Below are 13,708 nucleotides of genomic sequence, written 5' to 3' on the forward strand. Positions count from 1 at the left end.
TACATAATTTGCTTCTTGTTAAACTCATTCTTTTAATCAGCATTAACATCAATACTGGCAGAATTAATAATGCTCATTACTAGAACAGTCTTAACTCTTCCAATTGCAGATACCCAATCGTGCTATGATATTTCTTATTTAGAAAAACATTCTTTTGGAAATATCTTTTGAAACATATGAATTTTAAGACTCTTTAAAAAACATTTTATTAATCTCAGTGTTTAAAGGAAACTACATATTTATGTAAAACTATCAACAAGAACTCTCTGCAGTGATAGAAAAATAAAACCAAATTCTTTTGTTTTGACTGCATTGTAAAAAAAAAAAACCTATTCTAAGAAAAAGCATAGTTTAAATAGTTCTTGATACAGCTAAGCAGTTTTGTCCTAATAAGGACTGGAATCATACAATATACAGATGGCAAATCTAGACATTTACTTCCCGTAGGATGTAGCAGAATTTTAATGGAATGTACTACAACATTCTAAGTACTAGGAAGTAAAATGTGACTGGCAAAGGACAGTGCAGACATAAACAAAATATATAATAAAAGAAAGTAAAACTATTCAAAACAGAATGAAAGCTTGCACACTAGAAGATGTATGACTTCCTCTCAGAGAATTACACATAGCCATTCTCTCTCTTTTTTTTTACTAGAACTTAGCCAGTCTGGTCAAATGAAATAGGCAAGGAAGAAAATATATGGCATATTTATTGTTCCTCTTCCTGGAATTGGGGTGATAATATCATAAAGCTCACAACTCTGTCTACTACAGCGAAATTAGATTGGATACAAATAGCACAGAAAGAACCGAGGAGTAGAAGTCAAAGTGAGAAGAAAGAAAAGGTGCATATATATATCTCTGAAAAAGAAGAAAGGAAACAACAGGAATGAGTAAACTGGATTCTTTACCAATCCAGCGCCCTGGATGCTGGATTGGTACAGAAAGGAATGAATGGATAATAACAATGGCAGGCCAGACCTGCTTCCAAGACAGATGAAGAGCTGAGAGGCAAAAAAATATACTCTAGATTAAAAAATGGAAACAAAATTCAGAGGTAGAGAAGTTCAGATTCTAACTGAATCTAACATATGGCATATTTTTTTGAAATTAATCTCACTTTGTTAGTACATTACAGCCCTTGGACCTCTGCTATTAGAGCTCAGGTATATGTATGAAGATGCTACAAAGGATTTAAAAACAGAATTTAGAATTGGATCCAGAAATGGCCAAAAGCCAATGATGATTCACTGTGACTGGAACATCCAGTTCCAGTCACAGTTCTTGATGCCAGGGCTCGTACATCTGCAGTTTGTGGACCATCTCCAAAGGCAGCCCCTTGTACAATGCATTGCAAAAAAATGAAGTGAGAGATTATTAAAAGATGGATCACTGAAGCCAAGCAATCTCTATCCATGTAGATTTGTTGCTGGGATGCCAACAAATATACTAAGAGGCAGAAAGTTGTACCCCTACTCAAAAAAAAAACCAAAAAAACAACAACTACAAAATGCCTTCAATCTATGAATGTCAAATATATATGTCAATACAGGTAGTCCATATGTCAATATGGGTAGTCCTTGACTTACAACCGTTCATTCAGCAACCATCAAAACAGCCCTGAAAAAAGTGATTTATGACCATTTTTCACACTTAACGACCATTGCAGCATCTTTATGGTCACATGATCAAAATTGAAATGATTGGCAACTGTCTCACATTTATGACAGTTGCACTGTGATCATCTTTTGCGACCTTCTGACAAGCAAAGTCAATGGGAAAATCAGATTCACTTAACAACCATATTACTAACTTAACAACTGCAGTGATTCACTTAACAATGTAGCAAGAAGTATCGTAAAATGGGGCTAAAACTCACTTAATAAATGTCTTACTTAGCAATATAATTTTGGGGCTCAATTGTGGTTGTAAATCGAACACTACCTGTAATACTAATCTATAAATCTCCCAGGAGTTTCAACTAATTGCTTTTGTGAAAATAATAAATAGCACAGAGGATAAGAAAGAATCATGAAGGACTACAACATATTCAAGCTCTTTGCCAAGAAAAGAAATGCCAACCAAGGACTATAATTATTAGCATTAAGGTGACCAACTTTTTTACAATGAAAAGGAGGACACAAATAAATTGAAGAAAAAATATCGTAAATAAAAGAAACATTTTATTCATTGCAACAATAATACAGACAACTTGCATGTGCAAAGTTTGCCGGCCGGGTGTTTTGGCGCGCTCAGCAGCAATTCCTATCGGCTTTCGAAAGCCAATAGTGGGAGTAGCACAGCTCATGCAAAAGTTGAAAAAAAAACCCATCAAAAAAAGGTGTTGGAATGCTATTCTGAGTGTTCTATGAGGGGGAAAAAAAGCCCTGCAGATTAGTCTTCAAATATCAAAAAGGAGGACATGAAGGAGGACACTTTTTGAGGGACGACAGAACTTACAAAAGGAGGACTGTCCTCCCTAAAGGAGGATGGTTGGTCACCTTATTAGTATGATCATCTACATCTGATGATGGCTCTGCTAAAAAAATGGCACTACTATGTTCCTTAATAGCATTGCAATATTCTGTTTCTTAAAGAAGAATCTATGATCTCACAGACTCACTAATCATAATTTGCCTAGCTGTAATAAGCCAGGGAAGGCAAAGGGCAGAACAACAAAATGCCAGAAAAATTGTCCATATTCTTGGTCCCTTAAAACTGCAACATGCAATAATCTGGTCATTCCAAATTGTAATGTACCGTATGTATTGTAGAATCTAAGCTATACTGCCTGTAAACAATAATGCTCCCAAATATGCTACAAAATATTCTAGCAGCTCTTCTGTTTGAGCTAAAACCCAAAAGAATAACAATGTTGAGAGAACTGAAGATGGCTGAAGAATAAAAAATATTTTTCATTTTATCACTCCCACTGAATAGATTCAATAGTGAGTTTAACGAAATCTAAGAAGAATTTTCTTTCAATATATTCTATCTGTTTCCCAATTGATTTCTTTGGCCTCCTTGAGCTATATATCAAAAAGTTGAAACTACCCTAAAAATACTTACATCCTTTAGCAGACTATTTATTATTGCACTCCTAAATCTCAAACAAACTGTTCTGATAAAACAATAATGTCAAATGTGACATCTTCACAATGCTATCTTCCTGTCCAATTGAGAAAGTAAAATTTAAAGTGTGATTTGTTCTTAATGTCACCTTGATATATATACAGAGAGCCATGGTTTCCATGAAGGTAATAACATGCATTAGAGCAGAGAGAGAATAGGACCAGATGAGCTAATTCTTCTTTATTGTAATGCTGCATTAACAAAATCTTGTAAGTGGTGGTGGGATTCAGCCATTTTGCACCAGTCTGACAGAACCGATAGCTAATTTTTGTTGCCCAGGCGCAGAATGGACTTCTGGAAGCGGCATCTACACAGAGAACCAGTTGTTCACATACTTGAATCCCACCACTGCTTGTAGGTTTAAAGGTTATCTCTTCCCCATTTCCTTTACAGCCCAAGAAACTAGGGAAGGTTTCTTCTAAGTCTCTTGCCCTGTCCATATTCTTGCTACAGGCTCAGCTGTCTTTTAACTGACTATTTCCTTGGCTCATCTCTTTGCTCTGTCTCCCGAGGTCATTTTCAAATACCACTATATAGCATCCTTAGCTGATCTACTATATATCTAATTAAAATATTGCTATCAGCATCCAAATTTAAGATTCTCTTCATCAGCCACAGGTGACTGGGTGGTTGCTTAACCTGCCTAACTCTATCCCTAACCCTAACCCAGGGGTAGGCAACCTTGGCTCTTTTATGACTCGTGGCTGGCTCAGGAATTCTGGGAGTTGAAGTCCATTAGTCATAAAAGAGCCAAGGTTGCCTACCCCTGCCTAACCCAACCCTTTAACCTGATCTGATGCTGAATAGAATATAGAAAAAGGCTGATTACTGTATACACAGTTCCAATATTGGTTTTATATACATCCTAACACACTTAAATCATGAATGAGGGACATATTAACTGACTTGGAGCATAACAAAACGTAGAAGAGAAACAGTTATTTAGACCATTGTGTAAGATGTCTAATGACATTTCTTCACATGTAGCATATCAAATTATTGAATACTATACTCCTTTATACTTGGATATTACTATAAAAATGTGGCCTAAATTATGAAAAAAAATGAGAGACTGAAATCAACTAAGAAAACACAACCATGGCAATTTTGAAAACCTTACATAAGAAAAACACTATAATAAGCTTTCATTCAAAGTATGACTCATCTTACTTGGAACCAATACACCCCGACCCTTTTCTCGGGGGATCCAAGAGAACCATGTCCGTCTTTCTTTCTCAACGGAGTACCAGCATCCTGTTCATTCTGCTTAAAATGCTTTCTCAAAGACCTGAACTCTAGAGAGGCTGCCTCTTATCCATACTTTAAAAAGTTGAGAAATACTTCTCTCCACAAACTGGGTCCCAGCCTGATGTTAATACATGGAGTTGATATCTCCTACCAGTTAATGGTACTACTGAAGCATGGAGTGAAACAAATATGGACTTACAGTTTCTTTGAAGGAAGAGTTCAGCCAGTGGTTATTAACTATATTCTGTATAGACATGGGTGGGTTCTCTAAGTCTTCAAAAGAATCCATTAATATGAAGTCCAAAACAACATCATAAAAGTTTAAGTGTTTCACCTACATGAGGATCAAATTTTAAAAAGGGTACTGAGCACATTTATAAAAAAGAAAAATCATTAACAAGTCCATGCTATAAATTACAGTAAAAATCCTGGTGACATTTTAAACAAATTGTTTATTCAAACTTAGTAAATATAAAAGAATAAATAAACTAGATAACGATAACAAAACAAAGTTCAGTAAGGAATTATAGCTATCTAGAGCCAAAGGAAAAAAAAAAAGAGTTAAACATTTAATTGAAAGCAAAGAGTAACAATATACTGTACATACCCCATAAGCAGCCAACTCCATTTCAGTATGAATCCATTGATCTGCTTGTTCTAAAAAAGAGATCATTTCATCAAATACTTCCTCAAATTTCTTTGGATTCTGTAAATGAGAACAGAAAACTCTTGAAAAAATAGCGTGCATGTTATATGGATTCTTTCATCCTTGCCTTAGCATTGACATCACTGTTTATTTGTAAGTCAAAGGATAATCTAGAAATAAAGAGTATCTCACTATAAGGCATAGTATATTCTGATACCTGACTTTGTGTACATGTTTTAGAAAATGGCATGCAAAACAATACATTTTAGAAATATATAACCATAAACTCATATGAACAATCACTGCCACATGTAGACCAAATTTATAATCTTAAAAGCAGGATACTACTTTTCCAAAATAGGAATACTTGTTTCTTAACTCATGTTATAAGGGCACTAAATGATCAAACCTGTTACAATATACTGTACCAGTTATTAAAACAAAATAGGTTTACCTTTCTTGCTCTCAAAATTAAAGCACATAAAATTCTTCTGCCACTTTCAGCAAGAAATATTCGATTTGCAGAGTCTGAAAGAATGACCTGTTTTTGTTTTTTTAAAAAAAGCATGAGTAAAAGTTGTTAGAACTCAAAATTGAAACCAAATGCACAAATCCATCTAAGTTTTAGGCCCTATTACTCAAAGAGTAATGTCACTAAATATCTTCTTGAGTAAACTTATTTTAACAAGAACGGGAATGGAATCTATGGTTGTGTTCACACAATGTCCTAAGCCATTTTGTAATCTGCTTGGTTTTAGCTTATCTTGTTGTGTGAACAAAGCCACTGGGGTATATAATCCACAGGTTATGTTTTAACATAGTGTATGACCCCAGCCAACTATCATTTTGTCAAGAATCATGAATAAGCATGTACCTAAATTACTATATGAATCATGGCAGAAAAAAATGTCAACCAATAATGAAATTCTTGGAGACTTCATCCTTAAGGGCTGGAAACAAAGTCTACATATGTGCTTGGAAAGGGACCAAATGGTAGAGATTTTTCCAAATGTGCCAGTATTTTAAACTTCCCTGGAAATGGCTAAATTTAAACAATATTAACTGATCGTGACTATACATAGCATCTGATTATGAACTAAGCCAGCTTTCTAAGCACTCTAGTTAGTTTCTTTGTAAATGTTTTAAACTCTTTTTGCTAGAAACAGAGGTAAAAGCTGATTTTCAACAAAAACATTGTAAGTTGTGGTCACATATTCATGAGGTGCTGCAAACGGCCATAAAGGCAGACCAGTTGCCAAGCATCCCAAATGCAGTCATATGACCACAGGGGGAGCAAATGTCAGAACTTTGAATCTGCGTCATAAGTCCAATTTTTGTTGTAAACTTTGAATAGTTGTTAAACAACCAATTGTAAATCAAGGACTACCTGTAAGTTGCAAAAACTGCATAATACTGGTTATGTAACTTGTTTGGTTCTGATTACAAATCTCTTTGTAATAATTTAATAGAGATGCACCGTAAGTAGCACAAAGATGAATTAAAATGTGTCTCGTAGAGTTCTACCTGAAAAGCTTGTCGAATACAGTGGAGCTTAGCAAGGAAGTCACTGTCTCCCAAACATTCCAACATTTCAGTCCTATGCACAAAATAAATAATATTTCAAAGATAATCACAGACAGGCACTTTAATTTAGACATATTTGAAAACAATCAATAAAAGTTCTGACAATGTTTTAAAAACTCTGCCATAAGAATTTTCAGAAATGTAAAGACATTTTGACCTTAAGACACGTGAATAAATCTTTCCCTCTTCTGCCATGTGCAAAGCTTCTTCATATAATGGGCAGTGGCAAAGTGAATCCAGATGATAATAGTTTCGGCTCTCTTTATGTTCTGTAAGCTAAAAAAAAAAGTTTTAGTTACCAAGTTACTTTCAAACATAACACCTTTGTAATCTTTTGAATGGCACCTGTTTTTTAATATCACTTTAAATTACAGATAATTATGAAAATCAAATATGTGAAAGAAAAATTAGGGTAACACCTGGATCACAGACATGTTACTTTGTAAAAGCAGCAGAACAAAGAGAAATTAAGAATAGGGAAATAAGCATCCACAGTATATTAAGGCAGAAAATTACATTCTTGGACAGCAAAAATAGTTTTGTTCGCCCCAAAACAGGGATATGTAGCCACGATAAATGAGAAAAGAATTAGAGATTAATTTACACATCTCTCTCTCTCTCTCTCTCTCTCTCTCTCTCTCTCTCTCTCTCTCTCTCTCTCTCTCTCTCTCTCTTTCTCTCTCAAAAGTTCAAAGTAAATTAAGTGACTTAAGTGGTCTGTAAGAAGGGACAAAGAAACGGGGAAAATAAAACATTATTATTTTGTATCATTACTTGCATAACTGGAAGAGGGATTCTTTTGTTATAAAGAAAAGTTTCAAAGCCTTTTAATAAATGAATTCCCAAAGTAAATTCCAGGACAAGAATGTAATGTAATAAAACATAATAAAATCCACCTGTAAAAGTCCAAACCATAAAACCTTACAATCATTATTAAACTTAGCAATTTGGTAGTCAGAAATAACTTGATGAATAATTACTTGATTTGGGGGAAAAACATCTTCATAATGGCATTCCGCAAATATCCTATTCCACACAGAAAGCACTCTAGAGTGAATGCTTTCTGTCATATCACTATTATATGCATATTATCAAACTATACTAACAAGATAACATCTGAAGGACATAAAAATAGGTAGTCCTATAGAAGAAAGCAGTTTCCAGATAACCTAGTCCAGAGCTATACAGATTTATAAATGGAGAACAACTTCCTGGACCCTGGTTCAGTAGTTAATTGACAGCCAATGGAAAATTTTTAAATAATATTGTATCTGCTGAACATGAAGACTTGCTTACTTAAGTTAGATGGCATTATTCTCCAATAGATAGTAATTTGCAAGTCACTTTTAAGGCAGAATATTAATTTTTTGATATTAAAAGTACAATAATATGTATTTGATTTACAACCACAAACAGGATTTTAACCAATGTTTATGGAACAATTTACAATCATCCTAAAATGAGCAATTAATATTGTAATTAACATTATCCTTTAAAATCGCCCCTTTCTCAATAATCCAGTAAGTAAATCTATACCTTGAAATTGTTGTTATATTTCAAAATAAATGACAGATGCAATCTATCTTACAGCTGTCCCAGATTAACTATGTCTTTCCGGGAAATAAACATTACAATTCCAATAGTGTAACCAGCTGAGAACTTCAAAACCATCAATTTCCTTGCAATGTTTTTATTGAAAAAAGTGACTATTAGAATTCATTATATCATTAATAGAATGACATATAATAGGCATCTTTGCTGTGAACTTATGGAAATTTTCATGTTCTAGTGATTCATCTGTGAATATTTTATTTTATGTGTTCTTAATTGTTATGTTGCATGTTATGTTGCATGTTATGTATTCATAATTGTTATAAGTCAGTTTGAGTAGTGGTTAAGGCATCAGGATAGAAGGCACGAGACCATGTGTTCTAGTCCCACCTTAGGCTCAAAACCACCTCGGTGACTTTGGGCCAGTCACTTTCATAGCCAGTCTCAGCCTCAGGAAGGAGGCAACAGCAAACAAATACTGAAAAAAACTTGCCAAGACAACTGCAGATACTTGCCCAGGCAGTCTCTGAGAATCGGACACAACCGAATGAGAAAAAAATGTTATGAGTATTCGTAATGTTTAAATGAGAGTGAGAGCAATTAACCAGTGGAACAACCTGCCTCCAGAAGCTGTAAATGCTCCAACACTGGAAGTTTTTAAGAAGAGACTGGACAGCCATTTGTCCAAAATGGTATAGGGTTTCCTGCCAAGCAGGGGGTTGGACTAGATGACCTCCAAGGTCCCTTCCAATTTTACTACTACTACTACTACTACTACTACTACTACTATTACTACTATTATTATTATTAAATGTCAGACAATCACAATTAATCTTCACATATCTGTGAATCTGTATACATTTGTCAAGACATTTTGTTCTAGGACAGGGATGTCAAACTGCCGCCCTGCGGGCCAGTTGCATCATATGGAGGCCGCGCCAACCCCAGCTCTGGCAATGCAAAAAAAAAGTCACGATACGTCACAACATGTCACGTAACGTGGCGAGTTTGACACCCGTGTTCTAGGAGATTTAATTAAAGACCAGCAGAAGCCATTAATTAATTGAGTACAAGATCTCAGGTGATAATTTACACAATACAACAACAAATGTTGCCTCAGTATACCTCAGCAGCTGAAACAAATGAATCTGTTGATCCAATGCTTATAGTATCTCGCAGACTGAATTCATCTGTAATATCTTTCATAGTATTATCCATTTGATTACCTTTAAAAAAGAAGAAACACATTGATTATATTTTGAATCTTCTTTACAATCCCAACAATTATGACTAATTTTATTTTATCTTATTTTTAATCTTAATTTATTGCCTGCTTTTTTCAAGATGGCTGTTCTGAATATTGATAGGCTCAGATACAATGATAAACCATACATTATGCTACAAAAATAAAATGGCTGGCATTACTTATCAGATTTAGTCAAAACCTACTGAATTGTATTAAGTGTTACATAAATAAAAAATCCGAGGCTTTAGAGGGAAATTTGTTAAAGAAAATTTCAGTATGACTCAGCTTAAATCTTAACTGATAAATTTATATTAGATAGACAGTAATTACACCAGAGAGCTTTTAAATTAATTCCTAAAGTGGCATGTTATATACAACAGTATTTGTTCTATTTCATAAACTATTTTAGGAATCTTCTATCTTTTGCATAGTTTTAAAAATAAATAAAATATTTTACCAGGTTCTCAGCTGCTTGGACCCAAAGCATGCAAAGTAAAACCACATTATTAAAAAAAAGTTATTTTGATTTTATTTTTACTTATTTTTTACAGTAATCTTCCAACAATAAAATGCCGTTTTCTTATTATGCATGTGGACAGTAGTAGAAGTTATATACTCAGGAATATTTAAATTTTCACCCATATCTTGAAGGAAGATTTTTTTTATTAATGCAGGCATTCCTAACACTTTGGGGAATTAAATGTTTGAAACTACATTATACCAGGGCTCTTTGAAACCTACTGGCTTTCTGTCATATAGCTATAGTATTAAGTTACAGAACCTGTTTTTGTTTTTCTCTTCCCTAAAAAGTCATTAGACTAAAGACAGATGTTCACTGCTGTAAATTGCAAAGATTATCTTTAGTGTTCGTCTCTCTAGTCAAATTTTCCAAAATGAAGCCTACAGAAGCATCTTGGTACTACAATTGGTACGTAAAACAAAGAGACAAAAATAATGCACAATCTGTCATTTCCCACATAACAAATAAGAGGCTTTAGAAAAATTACGTTTTTCCAACTAAAGAAAAAGAATACTGAAATGGCTTTTAGGAAGAAAACAGGGAAAAACTATGTGGATTTCAATTCTTTGGACTAGATAGCACATTTAACAATTTGAGATGATATCTTGGATATTTTCTGAAAATTATTTTTATGGTATATCACAAGTACAAAGTTGTAAGGTTAAAAAAAGTAACTTGTTCAAGAAGAAAAAAACAAGTAGAAGAAATATTTAGAAATAAGTTACTAGGCTAACAAATTGAGTCATTTTCTGAGTCATAAACGATAAACCAGCTGTGTTAATTTCTGGCAGACTTCCCAACTTCTTAAACGAGGTAAGTAAAAGTCAGATACATGAAGGAGATTGTAAAATGCACTCTTTTTAGCTAGCATTTTTTGATTTGATTAACTAATATCAGTAACATTAATGAATGTTATAGATTTCTCAAATTAGTGACTTCCTCCATTTTCTACTAATGGTAACATATGGCTATAGGCCCTACATGGGGAAAACATTACATAAATAAAAAAGCAAGATAGGAGATGCTGAATATTTCAAAATTGCTAGAACAGTAATTCCTCGTTACAATGAGGTTTTTTTTTAAATTCAAAGACAAGTGTTATTCAGAGAGCATTTGGTTAATTTTTTCCTAGACGTCCACATGTTCAAATTTATAATGTACAAATGTTTAAGAGAGATTTAGATAGAGACACTGGCAAACGAAAACTCTAGGAATGCACAGCTGCTTGATCCACCCTGCCATCATAGGTAGTCAGTCCCAGATTCTTACAAAGTTCTGAATCTGTGTTAGTTACCTCATATGCTATCACCCTATTTATTTCAGAAGACACGGTTCTCAAACACATCCTCTTGTCTTTAAGTGACACTGGATTTTCTAAAGCTTATTCTAGCAAAGCAAGCTATAAAACTGAAAATTTGAAAGTAACCTAAAATCAGATTACTTATATTAGCAGAGAGAAATAACATATGGCTGACTAAATAAATGCATAAAACAGTGGTTCTCAACCTTTTTAATGCCGCGACCCCCAACCGGTCGTAAGTCAAGGACTACTCAACCGGTCGTAAGTCGAGGACTACTCAACTGGTACAGCACTGTTTGCAGAATGAGACTTTTGGCGGGCTCAGCAGGGCAGAGACAGCCTGGACAATTCCTGTTGGCTTTTGAAAGCCAATAGAATTAGACTCTATTCAAGGAGTAGCACAGCTAAGGAAAAGGGGGAAAAAAATGGTGGACTGCGTTGTTTGGTGACCCCCGTGAAATGGTCGTTCGACCCCAAATGGGGTCCCGACCCACAGGTTGAGAACCACTGGCATAAAGCATTTTATATTTAAAAAGTTTAGCATTTAGAATAAAAGATACAAGGATCTACTACTCATTTTGGGGCAGTTATTACTAATTACAATTATTATTTAATTTACACTCCCCTTCTCTGATCATCATGTTAACAAATGTAAAATATTTAAAAAGCCACTTTTATGGTGATATAACTGTTTTGAAAAGACCAGAATAATTCCCCTAACGTTGGATAGTTCGCTTTTTTCCTTGCAAAATTGAAGAAGCTGATACTTTTTAAAATGTGTTTCTCACAGAATTCCTACTTTTTAAAAAATACGAGCATTTTCCTTCTTTCAATACTAATATTTAATTTTTCTAATATTTACACAAATATTCTTTACTTCATCTATCTTTTCAAAGGAGAGCTTACAATTAACCACAGAATTAAAGGAAATTTTGATCCCAAATGAAGGCAAATATATGTGCCCTAGGATCCTGCAAAATGTGATCAGCTTATAAATGAAAGATGGGATGGAAAACAAATTTTTAAATCCTACTGCTTATTATCAGATATATTATTTAATACTGGCCTTCTCTGGCTGTCTAGCCACTCTTTGTCCTCCAAGAATATTCTAGCATTAATTCCATTCCTTTTTTTTTTTTTTTTGACTTCTAGGATCTGATTGCTATCATCTCAAGTTTCTGTTTCTACCTCAACCATTTCAGTATACTTATACATTTTTATCATTTTCACCATTATATAATTATTTGTGGTAAAATCAAAGTAATAATTTAAAAGAAGTTATTGAGATACTGTTAAAATACATCCATACACTGTGTCTAAAAGGAGGATTAGCTCCAAGTAATTTTCATTATTCAATTGCCCTGTCTGAAACAGAATTTATCAAGTTTACAGAATACAATATGGTATTATTTGCAACTTCAAGTTATTTTTTTCTACCATCTTATATCTGTAACAAAATGTTTGTGATATGCAAATGGTAAAATAATGGCAAGGTGCTTTTTGGCTACTGATGCTCATACGCTGTCTGTCTGGAAGAGCTTAAATGTCCAATTCACAGAAGAGGCTTAAAAATCAGTAAGCTCCAAATCCCCAGACCCAAAGACATACTGCTCTCATTCCCAGCTGCCCTGACCTTTTTCCTCTTTGCTAAATTATTTACTGTATAATCCCAGTGCATTAAATCCTCATACATATTGAAGGAACATTTTTGTTACATGCATTCTACCACTGCCTGTTTCCAAAAGCACTTTTGCGAAACATGCTTAACAGGACAGTACTCTCTTCCCTGTCAGCCTTTATTACAATTAAAACAGCCAGCTTGATCATTTGAACACAATTCTCAGCAGCAAGGCTGTCCTGTAGTATGGCATCACTTTGGCCAGTATACCAGGCCAAGTCTAGCTCTTTATCTGGACAGTTCACGTCACCCATTGCCTGCCACCTCTTGAATTAAAGAGAAGGATTGAGGCTCAAGGAAGAATGAAATGGTGTAAGGCTTTGCTCTATTTCTAGAGCAGAAGAAAAAACTGTGATGTGTCTGACTGAAAATATATCTCATCCACATCCTGTTCCCAGAACAGAATGACAAATAAGAGACCTAGAAACATCCATTATACTCCCTAGATACTGCCTCAAAACCTTGAGGAAAAAGGCATTCAACGTCCTCAAAACCAGCACACTCTTTACAAGTTTCAATTGATCAAAAATTAAAATCCACACAGACAACAAATAAAGTTCAAGGTATTCACACACAGAGACCTCAGTAGGAATATCTCACAATACTGTTTTAGAACACTTTAAAACTTCGGCAAAAGAAAATGAAGCAACGGAGGCTTAATAATGACTGTAGTATTTGGCTTCTCTACCCTATTAAACATGAATGAACTCAGAGAGACTTTTATTTTTATTTGTTACTTTTGTGGGAGAGCAGGAAAAATAAAACCCATATACAGTATGAAATTCATAAACATACTGGGCT

General features: G+C 34.2%; 1 protein-coding gene across 2 annotated transcripts in view; it reads right to left on the reverse strand.

The window, feature by feature from the left end:
- The window catches only part of MIGA1 (mitoguardin 1), a 38,985-nt gene that overhangs the window by 6,337 nt on the left and 18,940 nt on the right, over positions 1-13,708 (reverse strand). For both annotated transcript variants that reach the window (XM_039356669.1, XM_039356670.1), the window contains 6 exons: positions 9,289-9,389; positions 6,770-6,888; positions 6,553-6,625; positions 5,483-5,569; positions 4,990-5,088; positions 4,582-4,716 (listed from right to left, as the gene is read on the reverse strand). In XM_039356669.1, coding sequence (XP_039212603.1) covers positions 4,582-4,716; positions 4,990-5,088; positions 5,483-5,569; positions 6,553-6,625; positions 6,770-6,888; positions 9,289-9,389 — 614 coding nt within the window. The remainder of the gene's footprint in view (positions 1-4,581; positions 4,717-4,989; positions 5,089-5,482; positions 5,570-6,552; positions 6,626-6,769; positions 6,889-9,288; positions 9,390-13,708) is intronic.

Source organism: Crotalus tigris, unplaced genomic scaffold (assembly GCF_016545835.1).
Source record: "Crotalus tigris isolate CLP2741 ecotype Arizona unplaced genomic scaffold, ASM1654583v1 scf7180000018826.840336, whole genome shotgun sequence".
Classification (NCBI taxonomy): domain Eukaryota; kingdom Metazoa; phylum Chordata; class Lepidosauria; order Squamata; family Viperidae; genus Crotalus; species Crotalus tigris.